Here is a 25,111-nt window from a genome sequence, read left to right as displayed (position 1 = left end):
GCGTTTGCGAAAAAAGAAGGGGAGTTTATTACATTCATAGTATTTTTTTACTAATCGTATCTAATACGAGGTGAAATTTCTCTTTTGAAATTATATTTCTTTAGGCGCGTTATGAAAAATTGATGAGAGTGAAATTTTACGATGCGCGCGCACCGTGACACGAAATTAACAGAAATGAAGTTGCCCACTAAATCGCTTATTACAATACGACCGACGTAACTTGGCGAGTCTGAATATAGCCGCAGGTGAACTTTCGCGCATGTACACTCGTAAAAAAATGTGTTATTAGCATTCATTTTTTAACGTTAAAATTTATTATTAATTACTTAATATTAAAAAAAAAAAAAAAATAATAATAAAAATAAAGTATAACTTCTTCTTCTTCTTCTTCTTCCAGTGCCTCTTCAATCCTGAAGGTTGGCCGTTAGCTTTCTATATTCGTTTTTATCTGCAGCCAGCCGGAACAGCTGTTCGACGGAGGCAATACCGGTCCACTCCCGGATAACTTCTTACGCGCGTACATAAGTACACGCACCCTTTTTTTTAACAGACGTCCTGTTAAGATACTGCATTGAATCCTATCTATTCCTAATGTTATTAATAATCTTAGGTTTTTTGCGGAAGTTTAAATGATTATTTTTTTACTTTTTATTCGTTTATGATCCTGCTATCACCTATGCATATGCTTATGTTTATTCGCTTACGACCTATTAAATATTTCACTGGCAAAGAAATAACCATTACAATTTTGATGAAAACATACAATTCTAACCGACTTGTAATAACGACGGATCAAGATTTACATTTCACACAAATTTAACAATATATATTTTTAAATTAATAAGAACTGGACGATATTAAATTAAGTTCGTAACCTTGAATAAGATTTAGTCAAAATCATGTTACAAAATACGTATAGTATAACAATACCGGTCGACCTTTGTACATTATATTCCTTTCGCATTTTGTCCATCAAAATATCACTTGGGACATTATTGCAATAGCATCTCTCCGCGATTGCTTCGCTCGGTATCTATGGAGATTCCTAACATGCCCCACTTCCAGCATATTACGAATAAGGTGAAATATTTAATGGAAATAAACCGAGGATAGAGACGTAAAGTAATATAGGTAGGTAGGCATTGCTGAAGTCCATGGGCGACGGTAGCCACTCACCATCAAGTGGGCCGTATGCTCGTCTGCCTACAAGGGTAATAAAAAAAAATTCATGATTTCAACTTTTTAAATTGTGTTTGTCTCGAGAAAGATGTCTCTAAGCAACAGATTTTAAAATACATTTCTGTAAACTATGTAACTAAAAATAAATATCCAATAAAAACTTAAAACAACTACCCACGTATCCGTCCATAAACTATTGGCAAAATTAGATCAGGTCGAGATAAATGCTTACATCTTTAGGTACGGAAATGTTGTTGGGGACTTCAAAATCTTTCCGTAGTGGTCCCTGTGCTGACCCTCGTTTTGATGAGATTTAGTATTTATTCCAGACTTCAGTATAATTTGTCTTACAACAACAATAACGGTCCATACATTAATATTATACTTCATTTAATAGCTGAAGCGATTTTTATGAAGTATTCCATCTCATTCTCTCGCAGATAAAATCCAATAGACACAATCCCTTTGTAATTCCCTTTTATTAGCTTCAGTCGTATGCACGTTAGTATGTAACGGAATCTTTGAACATGACCCCACTCAAAACTTCGGATTAACTCGAAATTTGGTATACTTATTAAGGACCGATGACAATTCGATATTTAAAAAAAAATTGAAAAAAAAAGATTGTAAAAATGTAAAATTCAACGAAAAACTAAAAAATTAATAATAGTTTAAAAAATTTAACAAAATACGCTTTTATAGAAAATCCAACTAAAAAATAGAAAATCAATTTTAATAATTTTGAATTAAAAAGTGTAAAATAAAAATTTTAACTATTATTTATTAGTGTCAGTTTTTAGGTGTTACTAAAATTTGGAATTAGTCTGTATTCATCGGCAGCTAAACTCCGACAATGCTATGAGAGCTTCCCAAAATTCCGAAGCCATTAACAACGCGCAGTCGTGTTTTGTAATCGCGAATATAGTGTAAATAAATTAAGTGGTAAAATATTTCAAGGTCACAATAAAAAACGCACAGATACTCGCATAGTACATTAATAGCTTGTTTATACCATCAGCTTGGTTAAGGCCGGGCGCCTCCACGCGTATCTGATTCATAAGACACCATCTCAAATTCAAAAGGTATTATGTTAATTCATTTGGCGAAGACGTTCCGATGTTTTATTTCCGAATTGCTAACGGCCATGTGTTTTGAATTGCGTAAAAATAAACTTGCTTTGCGATTAACCATCAACGTTATGTAAGTTGTCGGCGACATAAATCAAGATAATAATTATGTTATAAATAAATAATAAATTAAAAAAACTAACAAAATACACTTTTATAGAAAATCGAACTAAAAAATAGAAAACAAATTTTAATAAATTAGAATTAAAAATAGTGTAGTTAAAATGATTTTATTGTAAAAAAAGCGTGGGGTGCTTTTCAGGATATTATCAAAATAACCCTTCTTACTACTTATATCTGTTTTTTTTTTTTAAGAGATTTTATGACCTGGTTACTGAGACCTTTAAGTCATGTCTTATTTTAATGTATATTCTTAATTTTATGCAAAATGATATTATGGAGTGAAATGAAATGAAAATGATTAATTTGAGACATTAATCAACTGGGATGAAATTAAATGAGATGATATGAGATGAAATCTAATCTCAGTAAAATGGTGGTCATTTACTAAGATTTTTTCAGTGGACTTTTTGGAGGATCCCGAGAAGTTACGTCCAGCGGCTTTATTTCATTTTCCCACATTTTTGCGCTTTCACAGATATTAAACGGTTAATAAACCACCATTATTACACATTTAAACCCGAAGAAACACTAAATAGACAAAATAAAACAAATCAGACAACTTCACTCCTCGCGTTCCCGCCAAAAAGTCCACTTATATCTGTTCATAAAATATTTATAACTACCTACTGATACCATGCACCCCACGCTTTGTTTGTATATATGGGCGCAAACGCCACTGTTGGCAATAATTAACATAATAATATATAGTTTAGTTTATTATATGTTAATATTTATTTATTATTAGCAACAAAACTGTTATTCTACCATATTTAATAATTAGCAGACACTGTTTTGATGTGAAAATGTTCAGAATATGTTTAATGTTTATATTATTGTTTAAAAACACAAATGACTGTATAAATGATTAAATATGAATAAAGCATAAATATTAATAATAATTTATATGATAATTAACAGTACTAATAATTTAATTAAGTATTGTAATTGTTATGCAATGATGTTGTTGGCGCCATCTATTATTAGGCTGGATAATAACAATGTTAGTTAATATTACTTAAAAGTAATTCATGTAAATTAAATTAAATGTGAGTCATGTAAAATCACTAAAATATGTATTTTGAATATTAAGCTATGTTTTGTGAATTGTTTCGCAGTAATTACATTTGTTTGTATAAAAGAAGTTGTAGTTGTTATAACCAACACAAAATGGCTAATTGTGTAAGAACCACTGAATAACTCAGGCGTGGCTTTTTGTTGTAAACAAGTAATGTTAAAGTTTTATAGAATTGTATTGTATTTTCATTGTAAAAGAACTTATGTGTGTAAATCCTGACTTAACGCCGACATCAGAAGTGGGATCACAGCCCCAAAATGAATCGTAAGCCTCCGAATGAAGCAACCCACTGTTGAACAAGTGATGGGTCTCTCAACCTGTATTAAAAAGGCGAAAAGTGATGTTATCTGCAAATGCTGTACCCTTGTGGCTTGTGGTGGCATTATAACTTTTATTTGCCGCCGTTCAGTTCCGATGAGGGCGTGACATCAAGACCGATGCGGAAATGTGGACGAAACTATCATGATGCTAATTGTTTCATCGCATGAACATCGAGTTCAAAAGAGCAAGCAAGACAAGCCGATATCTGGTCTTTGTATTGGACCACATTGGAGCAAGTGAGGGACGAACTGATCCATGCATTCAGTAAGGATTTGGATGTTTAAAATGAGTTCTCGACCGTGGATGTTTTAGAAAAGCTACCGACGCTGAGATGGTAAAAATACTGATTTCAGATCTAGTTTAGTAAGCTAAACAACTTCATGTAAAGTTTTTGAGCATAAGGGGTCAACTGATTTCAAAACAAAGCATTGTGACTTTTAATGGAGAGAAATATTAGAACTATTATAGAATTTCATATGGTAATCATAATCATATGGTAATACTGACAGTCTTGCTGACATCCTAATAGGTTTTAATCTTTTAAAAATAACTGTTCTCAGTGTTGCACTCTTTGAAGAGAACTTATCTATTTTTATAAGTTTCTATCCAGTGAATGCTCAAGTTTGGAGTAATTATTCAATCATCATGTAACTTTTGCAAATCATGTCTCATAGATGGTGATCAGGCAGATAAAAGTTGGATTTGAAATAATTAATTTGGATAGCATAGTATAACGCTGTACATACTGTATGTCTCCTGTTTATTGTGAGGAGTTCAAGCATATTACAATAAAAATAAAAATAAACTTGTAATAAAATGCCATAATAAGAGACAGCTCATCCTTGTTCAGCAGCTCCATATTATTACTTTTCCTTTCATAATTATTTATTTTTGGATGAGTGATTAACTCTCTGCACCCTAGGTTTCTAGTGGGGATGCCACTTCATTATTAGTCAAGAAAAAGGATTGCACAGATATTTATGTATTGATTTCTGTTTTCAAAATCTTAGTTACATTTTTGGAACCCTGTCACTTTTAAAAATTCACCAAGACAAAAGATAATTCAGGAGTTTCAAAAACTTGTGAACTGTATGAAATTCAGTACTACATTATTTCCAAAGAGAGTGAGTATGGCCAACAGGCATGCTGAACGATTGATGGGTCATAAATGTAACATGTTTGTAATATCAATTAATAAGATCTGACAGGCAGCTTTAAGAATTAGTTGATTAAAAGCTGCAGCACAACAATAAAACAAAAATGCAGAGGCATTAGAAGGATGATGTTCCCTACCAGTCATTAAAATAAAGCAAATTGAAAATGGTCCGCTGAATGATGAATTAGGGGAAGTTGAATCAGCTGGTAAAAAATGGATGGACGAGCGGTCTCTGTCATCTAATGTGTTTTGGTAAAGGTAAAGGTTTGGTAATGGTAACGGTTTGATATAGGTAAATCTATCCTCTTAATGTCAGAGGATTCTGATAACTGACAAATTGACCGTATGGGCAGAGAGATTTGTTCTGCTGTAAAATGATTTATAATTTGTTATGGTATCTACTTTTATTTTCCTATCCAATTATCCTTCCTAAAACGCTGGCGGGCCACCATGCGAATCCTTAAACCTGGTCTTGTTGGCTAGATCCCGTATGGGTGATGCCTTATGAGTTGGCTAGATCCCGTATGGGTGATGCCTTATGAGTTGGCTAGATCCCGTATGGGTGATGCCTTATGAGTTGGCTAGATCCCGTATGGGTGATGCCTTATGAGTTGGCTAGATCCCGAATGGGTGATGCCTTATGAGTTGGCTAGATCCCGAATGGGTGATGCCTTGTGGGTTGGCTAGATCCCGAGAGGGTGATGCCTTGTGGGTTGGCTAGATCCCAAGTGGGTGATGCCTTGTGAGTTGGCTAGATCCCGAATGGGTGATGCCGAGTGTGTTGGCTAGATCCCGTAAGGGTGATGCCTGGTAAGTTGGTTAGATCCTGTAAGGGTGATGGCTTGCGAGTTAACTAGACCCGTATGGGTGATGCTTTGTGTGTTTGGTAAATCCCGTTGGGTAATCCTCTTGTGTGTTAGCTAGATCTCGTAAGGGTGAATGGTGCTTTGTGTGTTGGGTAGATCCCAGTAGGGGATATGCCTTGTTTACTGTTATGTGAAATGCTAAAACAGCGCAAGGGACGCGCTGGAATCAGTATGGCCGTATGGGCGCAAACGCCACTGTTGGCAATAATTAACATAATAATATATAGTTTAGTTTATTATATGTTAATATTTATTTATTATTAGCAACAAAACTGTTATTCTACCATATTTAATAATTAGCAGACACTGTTTTGATGTGAAAATGTTCAGAATATGTTTAATGTTTATATTATTGTTTAAAAACACAAATGACTGTATAAATGATTAAATATGAATAAAGCATAAATATTAATAATAATTTATATGATAATTAACAGTACTAATAATTTAATTAAGTATTGTAATTGTTATGCAATGATGTTGTTGGCGCCATCTATTATTAGGCTGGATAATAACAATGTTAGTTAATATTACTTAAAAGTAATTCATGTAAATTAAATTAAATGTGAGTCATGTAAAATCACTAAAATATGTATTTTGAATATTAAGCTATGTTTTGTGAATTGTTTCGCAGTAATTACATTTGTTTGTATAAAAGAAGTTGTAGTTGTTATAACCAGCACAAAATGGCTAATTGTGTAAGAACCACTGAATAACTCAGGCGTGGCTTTTTGTTGTAAACAAGTAATGTTAAAGTTTTATAGAATTGTATTGTATTTTCATTGTAAAAGAACTTATGTGTGTAAATCCTGACTTAACGCCGACATATACATACGTCTGAAGCTAATGAAAGCTTATTAAAATTACAATAATTAATCTTTATAGCTAAATGGTACCTATAATATATGAGCAATTTGAAATATTCCAAAATTAATTGTTTAAAATAATAAAATTAAAATCAAAGGACTTAGTAAAATCGATGCCAATGAACAGGCCCCCAAAACCCTTTAGGCACGTGACGTATTTGTCTATGAGGTGATCTCAGAAAACTACGCTATTAATTTAGCAATACCAATGTCCCTCATAATTCATAAACTAGCATATGACGTCACAAAAAGACAGAGCGTTATTCGTAAAAATTATTAAACAACATTTAGAAGCCCACTTAGTTGGAAAATTTAAAAGAAAACCTTCAAAGACTTTCAGGATTATAGTAATAAACAGAAATTTTGTTTTAAGTATCAGACACGCTATTAGCATTCAGAACAGATACTTGTTATGTCATTGTGGAAAAATAACGACAAACACATCTCGAAAAGTAATGATAATCTTAACTTCCGCAGCCGTAAAGGGATCATATTATGTATAATAAAGATGAATTATTAGGTAGAGTGTCTAGAAGAAGGTAGAAGTGCTATACACGAATAACTGATGATATTAAATTAGTAATAAAAAAACACGTGGTTTAATAATCTTATGTTGGTCTGATAAATTTTACAAATTCCAATGTTTTGCTGACAAGGTCACGGGCGAGGTTATGTTTGTTGAAATTTATTTATGATTTTTATTTAAGCCGTAGGCAGCGGCTTGGCTCTGCCCCTGGCTTTGCTGAAGTCCATGGACGACGGTGACCATTCACCATCAGGTGGACCGTATGCTCGTCTGCTTACAAGACCAATAAAAAAGTATATTTAAATTTTTATTTTATTTACTTTTATCTTTTTGTACTATGAGTATATCACAGGTAACTTGAAGGTGTAACAAATAGTTGAAATTATACTCATGTGGTATGGCCGTGATGTCATACGCGATCCTCTCGTCTGTGAGATTACATGTGTCACATGTCATCAATAATAATAGTGTTTTTTATTTATTTTATTGATTAGATGGGTGGACGAGCTCACAGCCCACCTGCTGTTAAGTGATTACTGGAGCCCATAGACATCTACAACGTAAACGCGCCACCCGCCTTGAGATATAAGTTCTAAGGTCTCAGTATAGTTACAACGGCAGCCCCACCCTTCAAACCGAAACGCATTATTGCTTCACGGCAGAAATAGGCAGGGTGTTGGTCCTACTCGCGCGGACTCACAAGAGGTCCTACCACCAACACTTGCCTACCTCTACTAAATTACTTATTAATTTGTGTTAAAAGTAAAATAAACCAAATTAGATATCGAAGCAATAAAAATGTAAATATGAAATGCGGCTACGTTAAGTGAATAATTTATCGATAAACGAATAGTCACTACATATTGTATGAATAAGCTTCTTTGATAAATTCACGTAATTAATAGGACAAGAGACTGTTCATAGGAGGAATGCTACACTCTGAAATGAGTTATAAGATGCTGTGCGTGCTGTAGATTCATAGATGTTTTCTTGACCCATGTGATATTAATTGATTTCCGGAGTACAAAGGCATCAAAAGGTGAATGACACCCATCTTAGTAAATATATGGAATCGAATTCGTAAATCGATTGTATTTATACAACATAACAGGTCATAGCCACTTCAAAACCTCAACCGATATAGGGGATATTGCTGTATTCTAGACTGAGGCCAAAAAACTAAGTATAAAATAATTTTCGACTTCAAAATAGACAATTTTTTTTCTGTAAAATATGCAACGGTATACACATTTTTGCTTAATATATCTCACAATAAATCTGACCATGATATGAGCTCTTAAATGATAGTGGCAGGTAGAGATGTTTATTAGCTTGCTAATGTTAGCAAATTAAAACCGCCCTTTCTTTTACGAATCTTCTGAAATTTTTAGGGAGTTTCGGTTACCGATTCTGATGGTGTTGCCAATCACAGGCGCAAAGCATTCGCTATACACGAACTTTTCTTCATTGTTCCCAAAAGGACTCAATATTCCTAAATTCCAAAAACGCGTTCCAATCTATATATCACACTGATTACCAAAACCTAGCGAGGATACAAATAGAAAATCCTCTAGCATTTATAACTATTTTATTACATGACAATAACGAGGGCGCTGAATTGGGTCGCGTCACAGTTAATACTTAAAAACGATCGATATTTTTCTATTCAACAACTGCCGATGAACATGCTAAGCTAATAGGTGCAAGGTACGATATGCCTCGCAGCTTGATTCCCAATGAGTCCACTTTTTTCCCTTTTCTTTCCTACCTATGCTGATAGCCTTGAGAGGCTATTTCAGCTTCACACTAATGTATATGTGAGCTCACTGGGCTCTAACCGGGAGTGTTGCTAACACTGGCCCTAGCAACAGCAGTGCTTCGCAGAATCTACCACCGGATCGGAAAAGCGACCCATTTAGAAGATCCGGTGAGAAACTCAGTGGGCTCTAATAAGTCCACAACTCTAAAACAACGCAACGAAACAAAATAAGTCGTTTTATTTTCAGAATAATATGTATAAATAGCCTCCAATACCCTGTTACTCTCGTCCTGTTACTATCAACCATAACGCCTAATTAGCTTGTCAAGTTTGATATTGAAAATGTCTTCTTCTTTCTCTTATCCTTATACTACATTATATGGAATCGGCGCAGTATATTCTCCTATCATGCTGCACAGGGATTTGGCATGAGTTTACGACACTGAAGTAGGAAACCTATGGAAATGAAACGTCAACAAAAAATTCGTGCCACTGTGACGTCATCTGACCACAAAACATGGCGGTTTTAGTGCTGTACAAAAGATTTCAATGTTATCAGGTTTTATCGATAAACGTTCTTGGCTCATTTTATTTAAAATATTGTTGAGTATTATTTATTTGTAGAATTTATACTTTAATGGGAAGTAAGTAGGTATATTGTTATGTGCAAATATGACATGATTTAGATGTGTGAAATCTAAGACAAGTTCGTCCTTCGAATTTGACAAGTAAACGATATGATGATTTTTAAAAGTTGCTACACTGATTTTATAAAGTTGTCGTTTGTCGCAAAACATAAAGATATGGCGTAGTACAGTGCCATCTGTCCATTTCTAGCATGCTAAATGTTATCGTATTTTGAGTATGTGTTTTTCTTAGACTATTACAATCTATTTTAATTGTTTTGCTGACTCTAAAGTCCGTAACACACTACCGCAGCGCACCTCAAGGAAGGTGCGTCGCACCATTTGAATCCCTTTCACTTGAGAGTGATTAAAATTTTAAACTTATCAAGAGACCGCGTGAAAAAAAAACACCTACAGAACATTTATTCGTTAATTACAAACGTCATTCTTTGTGACTTCCTCTCTAAAATCACTTAATTATTAAATATTTAACGAATTTACAATAGTGTTTTACACACTGCGGAATAAAACTATTTTATTTAAATAGTTCCGAAGAGATTTCGTCGGTAGCCTTTTTCCCGAAATATCTAAACAGAATGTCTAGAATGTCTAATGTTTTGATGACATATTTTAAAGAGGTATTTATGATAAGTGTCATGGTCAATTGATTCCGACCGAAAAATGGTGTCCGATTTTTCGGATGAGGGCTCCATAATGAATTTAAATATATATAGATAATAGTTTTGGGGCATCGACTTTCTTGAGATCCTATAAAATACGTTTTAATTATTTTTTTTGTATGTTTTAAGCATGATAAAATATGAAATTTTATATAAGCAATCATATTAAATCGATATCAAAGTCAATAAATAATGTACAACCCAAAACAGACGGCCGAACTGACGTGACAATGACATTTGGTGCGCTCAACAGGGCGGATTTTCGGCCTCATTAGACGGAGACGGAGACATTTATGTATATTCATGTTTCATTTTATGTACGCACTAAAATACTGTTATATTGTTTTCCTGCGAGTTAAAGTGCTGAGTAAGAACGAGATAGATGTATGTTTATGTGTGTACCTTCAAAATGGGTGCTATTTATATAAGCAATTGTACGTATAGAACAATATGTCGTATCCCTACTATATAGGTCTATGGTTTACGACCCTGTCTTACATCATCCACTCCCTGGGCTATATCTTCATATATACAGTGCAACGTGTCATTCGTGTCATTCCTCTGTTCCTCCTTTGGCTGTTTCTTTTAAGTCATCCGCATTTGGTTCTATGATTAAAATTTTATTATTAAAAAAGTTTATACGAAACTTTAGATTTTCAAACATCCAAAAAAATGAAAAATACACATTTTTTATTCATTAATTAAAATTGATAATTTCAAACTTCCATATACCTGAAGATCCATAGTGAATCGTGACATCATGTGAAGCCATCATTCCCACTTTAGACTTTAGATTGCGACAATTAGATCAATTTACTTCAAGAACGAGATGAACGTTTACATATGTGACAGATATATGTAGATACATTTAACGTTTGTTCTTAGGTTCTAGGTCAACTTGTGCTTCTTTTAATAGATTAATAGCAAATTCAATTGAATGTCAAAACCGTACCATTACTTACGTTGGTGTTTCGTTCAATGAAAATATTATCTGGAGATTGATTTTCAGTTCACTACTAAAGGGAAAAAACAGGATTTGATGTTTTCAATTTACAACTTTAGACTATTTGGGTCCTTGAAAGACAAGATCTACATGAAAAGATAAACAGTCGACGTAGCTCAAAACACGTCATTTCGGATCCTCCCGATCCACTAACGGTGCTTTTAGGTACCTCAAGCACCGGTCGTTGTTCTCGTCTAACCTGTCGCTTGCGACGAAGGGCTCGGCGAGTAAATTAACCCACAGACACAGCCCACTGAGTTTCGCTCCAGATCTTCTCAGTTGATCGCGTTTTCAATACGGTACCACCGGTGCGAAGCACGGCTCTTGCTAGGGTTCGTGTTAGCAACGTCGTCAGGTTTGAGCCCCGTGAGCCCACCTACACGTCAAGGAGAAACTGAAATAGCCTCTCAAGGCTATCAGCGTAGATAGGAAAAGAAATTGTCAGTTGTTGCTGAAGTGCGGTAGTGTGCGGTCAAGCTGTTAAGAACTCGTACGACAGAGATAGCGCTCTACGGAACCGAAATTAGCCGATTGTCTCTTTCCAAAGGTCGATTTGCAATATTTATCGTCGGGTACTGTATGCATGTCAGTCTCTGGTTCCCATAACACAGGAAATCCTAATATGGGGTCGGAAGACCGTGCGTGATTTGTTCATATAATAAAAACAGCCACCACATGTGAAAAGTATCTAAACACCATATGGTTCAGAACCGCGACTTTAGTGCCGAAGGTTATCTGTTGCTATACTGATCACTTTTTTGATTCTGTAACATAGGGCTTCGTTCGATGCTCGAGTTAATTCATGAATCAGATGACAAGGAGTAATGGTGTTTGAAAGATAAGTAAATTATTAACGGAACCACAATTTTATCCGGTAAAAAATACAGTCTAGTATCTCAACATATACACCCAGACCACTAATTTAAAACATCTTTCATAAAATACAACCAAAAGAGGAACCAATTTAATTACAGGTAGATCCTCCAGTTCTCCAGGTGCGACAATCATTCTCTTATTTGTGACTAATAAATGATTGAGTCATCTACTTACTTGCGTCACTAATACGGTACATATATTAAAAAGGCTGTGTTAGTGTGATGTCATTTTACCATCGCACCATTGTAGTTAAACTAACCAGTCCAATGTCACACTAGCGACCCACATGACAGAATATTATAGCCTAGCGACTGTAAAAACTAGACCGAGCCATAGTAAGGAGTGGTCTGTATCTAAATCATAGGTTCATTAGCTAATGGAATTAGTTAAAATGAATTAATTCAAGGTTTGGACAAAACTATTATGTAGCTTGGCTAAATTAGAATTTTCTTGTTTATTTATGCTATATTGTACATAGAGGTGTATAGTATTTTTTTTTAAATATTTTGCAAGGTCAGCTAAATTAGAAATGAGTTTTGGACTAACCTTTGAACTTGATAGTAAATTTAGGTTTTGCCTAAATTTTTACCTTGGCTGCCTTGTTTATTGAGTATAAATTGTTACTGCAAACTGGGAAAGCCAGACCTAAACCCCACTGGAGTTGCGATAATCTTAATCGAAACTATATACTCACAAATATGTAGGTAGTCAAACTAAGTAAGTCATTGTGGTCTAAAAGATAAGAAGGCCAGTCAGTGTACACGAATCGCATGATATTACTATTCCAGGGTTCAAATCCCATTTTTGGCAGATACTATTTTTTTTTATGACATCCCTACTATTTTTCGCTTTTCAACACAATATAGTCCACGTAACTACTGATGACGGGGCGTCTTTGGAGCCCTCATGGGCTACCAGAATCCTGTCCATTCCAGCCAGGGACAATCCTCATACATCAAACCTAATGTCTCAAGATATATCGCGGCTTTCGTTCATTTTTTTATTATCTACTTAACGCTAACCAAAGACATCCAGCCATATGGTTTAATAAAAAAGGGCTTTTACCAATATTGTCTGCTTTTACTATGAAAAAGCTTCTCGTATCACAATACAAGCACATACAATTGTTAGTCGTAGGTACTTGAACTTCTTCCTATTCGTACACTCTTGACAGAGTGATCGTGGTCATGCATCAGTCGGAACCTGCGATACCGATGCTCTCGCGTTGCGACGCCATGTGGCACGATGTTTCGCAGAGTGAGAGCAATCATTTATGTACTTGAACTGCTTCTTACTAAAAGAATCCCACGATGTCTTTCGCAAATCAGTAAATACCACCCACGGAAGCGTCGGCGGATAATAAAAGAAAGTTTCGACACGTCTTCGCGTTTGATTTAGAGCGTTCGTTTATATTCGTGAGGGCGTGGCTTTATGCCACGATGACCCATTTTTTTTTTGTCTACAATGAATCGATTGTGGCACATTCAAATGGGAATTTCAAGTGACTTAATATTATCGATAATCTTTTTTTTACACGCTGTAAATTAGCTTCACTTGTATGTATGTTTGTAACTGACTCCTTTAGACGCGATTTTGACCCACTTTAAATGGCCACATTTCATTCAAACTTGGTAGATTTATCGAAGACCGATGACAATACACTAATTTGATAAGATTATTCCATTATTCAGTTTGCAAAAAAATTTTAACTGAAAAATGAAAAATAAATAATAGTTTAAAAACACTAAAAACATGCTGTATATAAAATTCAACAAAAAAATAGAAAAGAAAATTTTAATAAATTTTAATTGAAAATAGTGTAAAAAATATATGTTTTATTGTAAAAAAAAGCGTGGTGTGCATGGTGTTATTAGTTATAAATATTTTTCTGACAGATATGATGACTAGAAGAATTATAATTTCAATAATATCTTAAAAAGCACACCACGCTTTTTTTACAATAAAATTTATTTTTTTATACACTATTTTCAATTTAAATTTATTAAAATTTATTTTCTATTTTTTAGTTGAATTTTATATAAAGCGTGTTTTTTAGTTTTTTTAAACTATTATTTATTTTTCATTATCATAGCACTAACCGCCATTTTTCACGGAAACACTGTTACTATCTCGAATCTCTGCATTTATCATGTCTGCGATTTGCAATCCTCCTCTCAAGCTTTTCTGCGGAATGTCTCGAAAACAATATGACATGTTCTTCTTCTTCAAATGAGGTTTGGAAAGAGTCCTCTGCTGTAGATGGGGACTTAGCTATACCTCTGACACAGCAGATATGTAAGCCTAAGAGTTGGATATTCTGTCATTAAAAGCAGCAAGAAAATCTAAATCTATATGTGCGACCTATTTCTATCTACTAATTATAAAGCCGATTATTGAGAGCAATCACAATTAAAGACATTAATATTTTTCAGATCTTCGGCGTGGTAATCATAGCGGCAGCATGTGTGGACATGGGATTAATCAAGGGCTTCGCTGGTATGGAGACCACGGGCCACGAGACGGACGCGGTCCTCATTGCTGTAGGGGTTCTCATCATATTAGTCGCTGCTTTTGGCTGTTTCGGAGCTTGGAAAGAAAGCACCAAACTACTTTATATTGTGAGTAGAAATATGTTCTATGCACAAAGTTATTTCGGTGAAATTAAAGTTTAGTAAGTCTTCATCCTTCATCTCCGCGGTTGTGACTGTTTTGACTAAAAATAGATACATATAAAACTAGAAGATTAGTGATGGACAAAGCCTTTGAAACTATGACCTCTCGGCACAAGAAGAGTTGTCAATTGGCTTCCGTAACGGGTAAAATAGTCGTATCAAAAGAATCGACTATACCAGAGTATAAAAACGACGAAGATCGTCTGGTCTCCAGAGCTTTGATACTGCTGCGGTGAGTATTCGTTGTATTTTGAAGATTTTTAGTAACATTATCTTTGAGTACAGCAATAGGATACATATTTTCCAATTTCAAAAAAGTATCTATTGCCAATTAATGACAAAAATAAATAAATTACGATTTCCTTTATTTTAATATTTTACCTCAGTAACGTATGAGGTTCGGTTCTTAATTATCATTTAAATTTATTTAAAGATTTAGAAAGGATATGCCTATTTTCGCCTAATTTTTTTTTCTTCGAAACAGGCAGGATGGTCATACATGATAGTTTTTTTTATGATTGAAGTATTACTGGTGGCCCGGAGGCCTTTCCAGTTTCACCAGGAGAGGTGGGCGAGCAAAGGCTCAGCCAGAAGGGGTGGGATTTGCTAACAGCTGCCCGAGCGCCTCTGAAGAAGACCCAACAACTCAAGAGTAGCTGCTTCGCGAATGAATCTACTACCGAATCGGAATCGCGACCCGCTGAGAAGATCCATCGAGAAACTCAGCGGCTGATGCATGGGTTAGATTGCACGTCGAACTCTTCGCCGAGTTTGACGAGTACGGTTACCGGGATCCCTAAGCCTGCTCCTAGTGTTAGAGCTGAAGGTGTCTAATGCAAGAGTTATTGGATCTGATGGATCCGTAAGGACGTGGATCCGTAAGGACGTGACACGATAGTGTTTCTAGGGGAGTTGCTTTCTTCTATATCGTTCCCTCGCTGCTGAGTATCGCGACCACATGTGACGTTCCTCCAAAGTGTTCGATCATGGGTGGCGTGGAAGGCATGGTACGGACTACCACCAATATATTTTACAGAACCTAATAATAATAATAATAATATAATAATAGCCTTTATTCAGACAGTATTTCATGTACATATCTTAATTTCTTTTTGTTAACAATTTTATTTTTATGTATTTTATATATCAAAGTCTTATATATATCCTTAACTATTTAACATCGATAACCCCGTCTGTATGTCATTTATTGACAAAGGCCTCCTCCAACCTTTTCCATTCCTCTCTGTCTTTGGCAGTTCTTGTCCATAAACCTCCTGCTACGGCTTTAATATCATCCACCCACCTTCTGGATGGTCTACCTCTTTTCCTCTTCATATGACTTGTGAACCAATTCATTATTGATTTTGACCATTTATCTTTGTCTCTAATTATATGACCTGACCATCTCCACTTTAGCTTTTTTATTGTTGTAGTGACATGTTTTGTTTTTGTGTATTCCTTTATAGTATCCACTCTTATTTTGTCAGATAGTCTTTTCCCCATCATACTTCTTTCCATGGAGTTTTGGCAAGTTTCCAGCTTTTTAATATTTGCTTTGGTGAGTGCCCAAGTTTGGTAGCCGTATGTGAGTACAGGGAGTATGCTGACATCAAAGAGTTTCCGTTTAATGCCTATACTGATACCACCACTCTTCATGACCTCCTTCAAGCTCCAAAACTGTTTCCAGGCATTTCCCACGCGCCTGTCTATATCTTTTGTGGTCTGATCAGCCAGAGCGATTACCTGGCCTAAATATATGTACTCCTTGACATATTCTAGTGGATTGTTATTCACCAGTATAGGTTCTTCCTTACCATTGGTCATAACCTTGGTCTTTAATGTATTCATGACCAATCCCACCTTGCCACTTTCTCTTACAAGATCATCTAGCATCGCCTGTAGCCCATTACTTGATGATGATAGGATTATTAGATCATCAGCAAATCTGAGATGTGATAAATTTTCACCGTTAATGGATAGTCCACATGTCGCCCAATCTAATTGTCGAAAGACGTCTTCCAAAACTGCAGTGAAAAGTTTTGGTGATAAGGGATCGCCCTGGCGTACGCCTCTTTCCATTTTGATCTCTTTGCCTTCTTTTTCCAATTTTATTTTCGCCTTACTGTTTGAGTAGATATTTTTAAGGATCCTGATATATTTATGTTCAACCCCTTGGTTTTTGAGTGCATTCCAGATTTTTTCGTGTTTGATTGTATCAAATGCTTTACTGTAGTCCACAAAACTACAGTAGAAAGTTAAGTTATGTTCTTTACATTTTTCGAACAATTGTTTGATGACATGAATATGGTCTAAGGTTGAATAGCCACTCCTGAAACCCGCCTGCTCTCTGGGTTGATTTTCATCCAAAATATTACTTATTCTACTGAGTATTACTTTTGCAAAGATTTTATATATATTTGACATTAGACTTATAGGCCTATAATTATTGATGTTGTTTTTGTCTCCTTTTTTATGTAAAAGTACTATGGATGATGTTGTCCACTGGTAAGGTATCGTCTCAGTTTGTAAGACTTGGTTGAAAATATGTTTAAGAATTGGAATTAGGTGATTTTTATTGAGAATTAGGAACTCATTGCTTATGCCATCTGACCCTGGAGCTTTATCAGGTTTTTGAGTTCTCACAGCTTTTTCTATTTCTTCGTGCATTATATCCGGTAATTCACTTCCATCTGTTAAGAATGATGTTTCTGCAGTAATTTGGCTTGAATATAATTCTTGAAAGAATCGTGTAGCTATTGATAATATTTCAGGGCGTCGTTTTTCGTTTTTATTATTTTTATTTAATAAGTGTGGTATCCAATCTCGTTTTTCCAGTAGTAATTTAACTGCTTTTTTGGTGCCTCCAGTTCTTTTTATACATTTTTCAAGTTGTTCCAATCTATATCTCTGACGGTCTTTTCTCATGTGTGTTTTAATTGCTTTACTAATTTTGGCTATTTCGTTTCTTATCGTTTTCGTCTTTTCTAAGTTAGATATAAGGTCTGCTCTATTTCTTAACAGTTCTTTAGTTTTGTTTGATACCCAATCTCTCTTGTTGATTTTGTTTTCTAATTTGCCTTTATTGTATAGAAGTTCTTGGAATTTATTGTATTTATTTTGTATGTCTAGGTCCTTTGTTTTTTCTATAAATTGCTCGAGTTTTCCTTTTAGTGAATCGGTATTATCTAATGTTCCGGTGTTGGCGTGCTTTATTTTGAAGGGTCTATTTTGCTTGAGTGCGTTTGTTTGTAACTTAGCTCTTACCATCCTATGATTGCTGTTAAAGTTAATATTGTTTAAAGTTCTACAGTCTCGGAAGTCTTTACTTTTGTTTGTTAGTATAAAATCTATCTCATTTTTATGGCGGCCATCTGGGGATGTCCATGTCCATCTGTTGTTCTCACGTTTTCTATATAAGGTGTTTAATATTTTTAAGTTATTTTCGTAAGCAAGTAGTAAGAGTTTCTCCCCATTTCTTGTTCTTTTGCCTGAGCAATATGGGCCTAATATTATTTGTTCTCCATCTGCTCTTGCCCCCGTTCTTGCATTGAAGTCTCCCATAACTACTAAGTTGTTATGTGAGCGACTCTTTATTGTGTCTTGTAAAATGGAGTAAAAGGTATCAATTTCTGTTTCACTTGCTTGTTCTGTTGGGGAATAGACTTGTATAATCGACCACTTTTCGTTCTTTGGAGGTAGTTTTATGTTGAGTATTACAATACGCTCTGTGACACCAATGAACTCTTCAATGAAAGGTTTTAGTTCATGTTTGATTAGAAATCCTGTTCCATATAGGCCTTCCCCTTTATAGTAAAATATAAAATGCCCATGATCTTCTATACTCTCGCCCATGCGTCGGACTTCACTCAGGCCCAGTATTGACCACTTAATTTTTCCTAAAGCCAGCATTAATTCTGATAGGCTCTCATTAGTTCTTAAGGATAACGTATTTAAAGTTGCTATGTGTATGTAGTCTTCTATGTGGCGATATTTTTTAGGAGGAATGTTTGGTTGTGCGATGGTTGAAGGGTAATAGTCTTCTTCCCCCACGGTGACTGGCCGGATTGGGGTGCTTTTATAAAAAGTTGTTTTTGTTGATGTTGTGTTATTTTGGTTCCGGGTGTCGGTGCTATTTACAAGTTTTTTGGTAGTTCCGATAGTGAAGCAGATCTTCCTCTTTCAACATAGTTAAGGATATTAGGTCTTAGTATATCTTTTCCTGTAGTTTTGGTCCCTGTGTTGCTTTGTGTCTTGAGTACAGCAGTTTTCTTTTGATTTGAAGAGTTTGGCGAGCCTGACTCTTCTCTTTTTCGTTTTTCTGTGTTGTTGTCTCTGGTTTTCTTTATTACTAATTTATCATATTTTATGAACGCAACATTTCCTTTCTTCTTTTCTTCTTCTACTTGTATCTGCAGTTGCTTGCGTTTTTCTAGCACTTCTTTGGTATAGTCTTCTTTGATATATGTTCCTTGCGGAAGATTTGACTTATTTCGCAATATCAAGTGCTTTTTCCAAAGTGTTGTAATAGTGACTACGACTGGGCGGTTTTTGTTGTTGACCTGTTTTCCAATTCTGTATATTTTACTGATTTCATTACTATCCAGCTGTGTTCCCGAGTCCACTACGAGATCCTTTATGCAGTCTACAAGCTCACATTCAGTTTTTCCTATTTCTTCTATCCCAAAAAATACTACAGATTGTTTTTCCGTTTTTCATCTTTCAAAAACTTCACTTCCGTTTCTAGTTCAGTAATTTTGGCTTTGAGTATACTATTTTCCTTCATGATAAGTTTCATCTTTTCATCAAGCGCTTCCATTACATTTTTCGTTACAGAAGTCGTAATAACAAGTGTTTGATTGTTGAGTTTCTTATCTAGTATTTCTATTAATTTTTCCATATTTTTTCCTCCATTTTATGGTTGTTTTTTTTTTTTGGGAACACTGTGTTTTGTTTGGCAACACTGAATCGCGTTTAGTGATCACTGTATTTTGGTTGGTAGCCCTGTTGTGAATGTCACTTGTTGTGTCAGTTTTTGTTGTGATTGTAATATGTTGCTCACTTCACTTCAATGACTTAATAGTTTTTAGGTTATAGTTTAATTGTATTTGTTGTATACTTTTTCACAATACGTTGGTTTTCACTGACTTTTTATATTAATTCCTTTTGTTTGTGTTTTCTTCAACACTATTAGATAGAAATACGGTTGAATGCACTGGTTTTTGCAAAGCGTTCGATAAATATTTACGGAGATCGTTGACGTACGTCTAAACTGTTCGATAACCGGAACCGGAATCTCACAGAACCTACAGAACCCAAAATCGTATAAAAGTCGATCGATCGTATCTGGTATTTGGAACATACGAAGTTTTTAGTTGTCTCGGTATTGTGCGCTTACTGGACTCATAGGATTCTATAGAGTTCTCATAGTGTTTTTTTTTTATATTGCTTTGATGGGCCGGCGAGCTCACATCCCACCTGGTGTTAAGTGGTATAGAGCCCATAGACATCTACAACGTAAATTCCGCCACTTACCTTGAGATATTAGTTCTAAGATCTCAGTATAGTTACAACGCCGGCCTCGCCCTTCAAACAGAGTGGTGCCTACCCGCGCGGACTCACAAAGAGTCCTACCACCAGTAAATTGGTGAGGATTGCGAGAGCATGGCAACTTGCCTCAACAACAACTTCAGTACGGGACTTGCAACTGTACTGAAGTTTCCAGTTAATAGTACTGGATAGAATTTGTGTATGGTAATATTATAGATACCCAGAACATGGACTGGATAAAATTTATGTATATTATAAATACCCAGAACTACAAAAATTAGCTTTGAAACTTCTTCCTTTGTTTGGGTATATTTGTGAAGCAGCTTTTTCGAAGATAAACTTAATTAATGATAAATTTCATTCTCGACCTACTGATAATAAATACCTCCAGGATTTACTGTCAATAGTTTACTCCACAAATACTGTCACCCATTTTACTCCAAACTTCAGACAGAAATTCCGCTACAAGAAAAATACATTTTTCTCACTGATATGAAAAAAAATATAGCTTTCTTATTTCCGTAATGAGATTTGTTTAGTAATTTTTTTTTTTCTATAAAATATTGTGCATATATAATATTATATACCGCAATGGCTCATTCCTTAAAATAAATCCTTAGCGAAACTAATCGGTGACTCCTGTACTATGGTAAGTACAAATGCGTACAAATGTTTTTAAATGTGAGTATTATTACGACAATCATTTATCGGAGTATCTAATATAGTAAACAGATGTGAGCACATTTCTGGGCGGCCAAAATCAGCGACCTACGAAGCCGATACGAGGACGATAACAATTGATGATCGTGTCCGAGAAATTCGCAGATTAATATGCCAAAAAAACGAGTTTTCATGATTGAAACAAATTTTTCATTGAATAACTCTCGATAATTCATAGATAAGAGACGATGCAACTGTGGGATAATGCAAAGTCACACTTATATGATATTACGGAGATTGTTGATCTGTTATCATTTTGAGATACAGGTCTTATATAAAATACCTGACAGCATCCAAGCTGCGCATTGCTAGTGCAAGTATGCTGCGATCGGTTGCTCTGTTGGGCTTGTTGTCGGCTGTGGGTGCTTGGTTGAGAATAGACCCGCTTGTTGAGACTCAGCAGGGACTCATCAGGGGACTGAGGTCCGAAAATGGAAAGTTCTCGAAATTTCTGGGCATACCGTACGCACTAGTCGACGAGAAAAATCCTTTCGGGGTGAGTTTGATTTTTTTCGTTAATTAGAATTAATTTATTAAGAGCACTTACTGCAAAAGATAAATTTTATGTAAACAGTTTTTATTAGTTTGAGAATTTGGAATATTGGAATGAAATAAACATTTAGTTACATAACTGTGTGATCGAGTACCAAAATTCAATGCTAAAGATAAAAATCGGTAATAAAATTAACATGTCATTATACTCTTCCTCGACCTTAGATGCTAATGATAAAATTGTCGAAGTGATATATAATTGAATTTTCAATCTTGTTTAAACACATGATACCTTTCAGCAATCAGTACCACACCCTGGTTTCGAAGAGACATTCGAAGCGTACGATGATTCCGTAGTTTGTCCTCAAGTTACTAAGAAAGTCGGAGATGGTAGTCTCCAGTGTTTGAACCTGAACGTTTATGTCCCAAACACGGCTACGTCGCGCAACAAGCGCCCCGTGATGGTTTGGATCCACGGAGGAGGCTTCACTACCGGCAGCGGGACAAGCAGAGACTACTCCTACGACGACCTGGTTCGACATGACGTCATTGTCGTATCGGTCAACTACCGACTCGGACCCTATGGGTTCTTATGCTTGGACAGTCCCGAGGTTCCCGGCAACCAGGGTTTGAAGGACCAAGTTCTTGCATTGAAGTGGATTAAAGAAAATATCGAGGCATTCGGCGGAGATGCCTCTAAAATAACCATATTCGGAGAGAGTGCTGGGGGCCAAGCGGTCGAGTTGCACCTACTGACCGACCAAGATAAACTGTTCAATCAGGTGATTGTGCAGAGTGGCTCCATTTTTAAGCCTGGGATCATCAATAAGCCTGACAATAGTGTACCAATACAAATAGCGAGCCGGTTGGGATTCGAAACTGAGGACTTCGTAGCGGCGATATCGTTTCTGGCCGATCAAGACCCGCACCTTGTCGTGGCAGCTAGTACTTCTGAAGGCTCTACTGTATTTAGCGGTAGCGCATACAGAGCTTGCATAGAAAACGAATTTGATGGAATTCACAGTTACCTCTCTGATTCTCCACAAAATTTAAAGATTAAAAACATCCCCGTGATTTATGGAGTGAATAGCAAAGAATATCTGACATTACACGCTTCATTAGTTCCGGAACAGTACGAAGTGTCAGGATTTAAGTCCTTCCTAAAATTGGCTTTCAATTTGACCGATGATGACATGGAAGAAGACGTGAGACATTTCTACATCGGAGACGAGACCCTGACTGAGGAGTTGTTCGATGAATTTATAACTTTTGCATCAGATTATTATTATGGTTACCCCGTCGAACGGTCTATTAAGAAGTCATTGGCTGACGGTAATAAGGAAATATATTACTACGTGTTCTCGTACGACGGAGGCAGAAATGCCATGAAGGAGTACCTTGGCATAACGGCGGCGGGCGTTGCGCACGCGGACGAGCTCGGCTACCTGCTGACCGTGGATGCGGTCCCGGGACAACACATTGCCGAGGAGGATCAACTGATCATCGACAGGATCACTACTCTTTGGGCTAATTTTGCTAAATACGGGTATGTTCATCTTATACGTACATACATATGTGCCTATAAACAATTTGAGTAATGGAACTTTAAATGAAAACAACCTGAGTTCCTTACAATGTGTATACATGTCATTTGATGCCTTCCCATGTTCCAGCAACCCCACCCCTGAGCCGACGGACCTGCTGCCGGTCGTGTGGTCGACAGTAGAAGGTAACAAGCGCCCGTATCTGGATATCGACACCGACCTGCAGCTCAGAGGCAGGCCCTTCCACCAACGGATAGCCTTCTGGGATCTCTTCTATAAGCTCTATGGAGAATACGAAAAATAAAATTTGTATTCGTTACGAATATAATAAAATATGTGTTGTAGTTTCAATGCGTCTGTATTACCTAAATCTATTCATCTTACTTAATTCTATATTGATATCTGTACTAACTCACTCTGGCGATCACGTACAGGCTGTATCTCATTAAATATTCACGAAGCCTTTTTTAAAAGTGAAAGGCAGAGGTGAGCTGATGCAGGGAGGAATTGAGAGGGGTACTGCAGCGTGTCTGGCTGCACTGTACATCTATATATACGTGTATATAACACGTTGGGCTTGGGTTGGACAGATCGATGTCCGCGGACGTGACACCCTGGTGCCAACTGCTGTCCTCTGGTTTTATTTCCCTTACTAACGATTTAAATCTAACTAAACTAAACTAACTACAACTACTATATACACTAAAGGCTGGGACAACGGTCAGCACTAGGGGCCCGCCACCGGCACCGTGCTGCGGCTCCACCTCTACAAGTCAGAGGGGGAGCCGCGGCACTGGTTTGGCGCTCACCCGCTAGGGGCTCCCCAGAAGGGGAAGACCGTCGCGGGGAGGAACCGACGTAAATCACTCCCCTTAAGGGGGAGTGGTCCACCCAAACGGGCGGTAAAAATGGGTCCCCATAGGGGGGCACCCCAACAGTGTGGGGGGAAATGAAGAGTGTGGACAGCTCAGTCCCATGGGGGCACTCATTATGAGCACTCCCATATCACTCCGGTTAAGCCGACTATCTTACCATAGCCGGGGGTTCCAGTAGCTCCCTTGGTAGCGCCCGACCATCAGGTGGTCTGGCATGCAAGGGAGCAGTTTTGTGGAGATGCTTGTAGGGTCCACCGTCAGCCCGCTCGTAAAGATTACGAGCTATCCTCCGGATGAACTCCTCGATCGACTCGCAAAAAAAAAACCTCCTCGAGCGCAATAAAAAAAAATCCGCCCTCGTTCCATTTCTTTCTTTGGTTTCTTTTCGAATCACCTGTCAGGTTTCTGTATTTTAGGTGTTTTAGTGCCGCTCTTTTTTTTCAAAATCAGAAACCATATAAATTAACTCGTATGATTTCACTCTGAATTCATAAAAAACGTACATAGCCTTTGGAAATAAAAAAAGCATATCAGCTTTAACTTCGACGGTCCACTTACAAAATATTGTTCAAGATTATCGTCGGTAATTAAATTTAGTTGTGTGTTATAATATGTGTGGAGTGGATCCAAAACAACTCAACGGCTTGTTAGGAAAAGGCGATTCACTTCTCGTACATAATATATAAAACTCATTCTTTTTTAATTTCATTATTAACTAATGCAAATGAGTTTTTTTAATGATAGCTTTGAGAATCACTGTCCTGAAAGGTTAACGACGTTTCCAGTTTGCTGGATGCCTGATCATCATCATACTCCTGGAACTGTCGGTCGGCATCGCTGCGGCAGCTCTCCGTCCACAGATCGAAGGCACCATGAAGACTCAACTGCGAGCGTCCTTCATTAAGAACAAGTCCACTAAAGAAGAAGATTCCACTTACAGGGAATTCTGGGATAAAATTCAAAACAACGTGAGTGTTTTTGTGATGGAAAAAAAAACAATGTTTTCTTGTCGCTCTATTAGGTCACATAGGTAGAGGCTCACGGGCCGCATGATGTTACATAAATATCACAATCTGCG

At 36.4% G+C, this 25,111-nt stretch overlaps 2 protein-coding genes across 4 annotated transcripts in view; both read left to right on the top strand.

Moving 5' to 3' along the window:
- Positions 1–25,111, top strand: part of LOC114246955 (23 kDa integral membrane protein) — a 36,558-nt gene that overhangs the window by 5,952 nt on the left and 5,495 nt on the right. The window contains exons 1-3 of one of the 2 annotated variants that reach the window (XM_089730724.1): positions 13,307–13,510; positions 14,616–14,801; positions 24,819–25,001. In XM_089730724.1, the coding sequence (XP_089586850.1) occupies positions 13,457–13,510; positions 14,616–14,801; positions 24,819–25,001 (423 nt within the window). In that variant the 5' untranslated portion in view covers positions 13,307–13,456. Of the gene's footprint in view, positions 1–13,306; positions 13,511–14,615; positions 14,802–24,818; positions 25,002–25,111 lie in introns of those variants that run through there. The other variant, XM_028179723.2, reaches the window with a different exon arrangement.
- On the top strand, positions 20,963–24,957 carry LOC114246954 (juvenile hormone esterase). Of its 2 annotated transcripts, XM_089730719.1 has the most exons (5): positions 20,963–21,051; positions 21,128–21,618; positions 21,914–23,160; positions 23,288–23,494; positions 24,819–24,957. In XM_089730719.1, the coding sequence occupies exons 2-4, from the start codon at positions 21,442–21,444 to the stop codon at positions 23,460–23,462; spliced, it is 1,599 nt and encodes a 532-aa protein (XP_089586845.1). In that variant the 5' UTR covers positions 20,963–21,051; positions 21,128–21,441; the 3' UTR covers positions 23,463–23,494; positions 24,819–24,957. The 2 variants fall into 2 exon arrangements, with proteins under 2 accessions (XP_089586845.1, XP_028035523.2); XM_028179722.2 differs by lacking the exons at positions 20,963–21,051; positions 24,819–24,957 and having other exon boundaries at positions 21,177–21,618; positions 23,288–23,495.

This window comes from Bombyx mandarina, chromosome 10 (genome assembly GCF_030267445.1).
Source record: "Bombyx mandarina strain Sakado chromosome 10, ASM3026744v2".
In the NCBI taxonomy this organism is placed as follows: Eukaryota; Metazoa; Arthropoda; class Insecta; order Lepidoptera; family Bombycidae; genus Bombyx; species Bombyx mandarina.
The sequence above is the reverse complement of the archived record's forward strand: the minus strand, read 5'-3'. Positions and strand labels throughout refer to the sequence as shown.

Excerpts from the sequence above, each read along its gene's own strand:
- LOC114246954 (XM_089730719.1), top strand. The coding sequence starts at position 21,442 with ATGCTGCGATCGGTTGCTCTGTTGGGCTTGTTGTCGGCTGTGGGTGCT. Across the intron at positions 21,619-21,913 it reads ACGAGAAAAATCCTTTCGGG|CAATCAGTACCACACCCTGG; the intron begins GTGAGTTTGATT and ends GATACCTTTCAG. Across the intron at positions 23,161-23,287 it reads GCTAATTTTGCTAAATACGG|CAACCCCACCCCTGAGCCGA; the intron begins GTATGTTCATCT and ends CCCATGTTCCAG.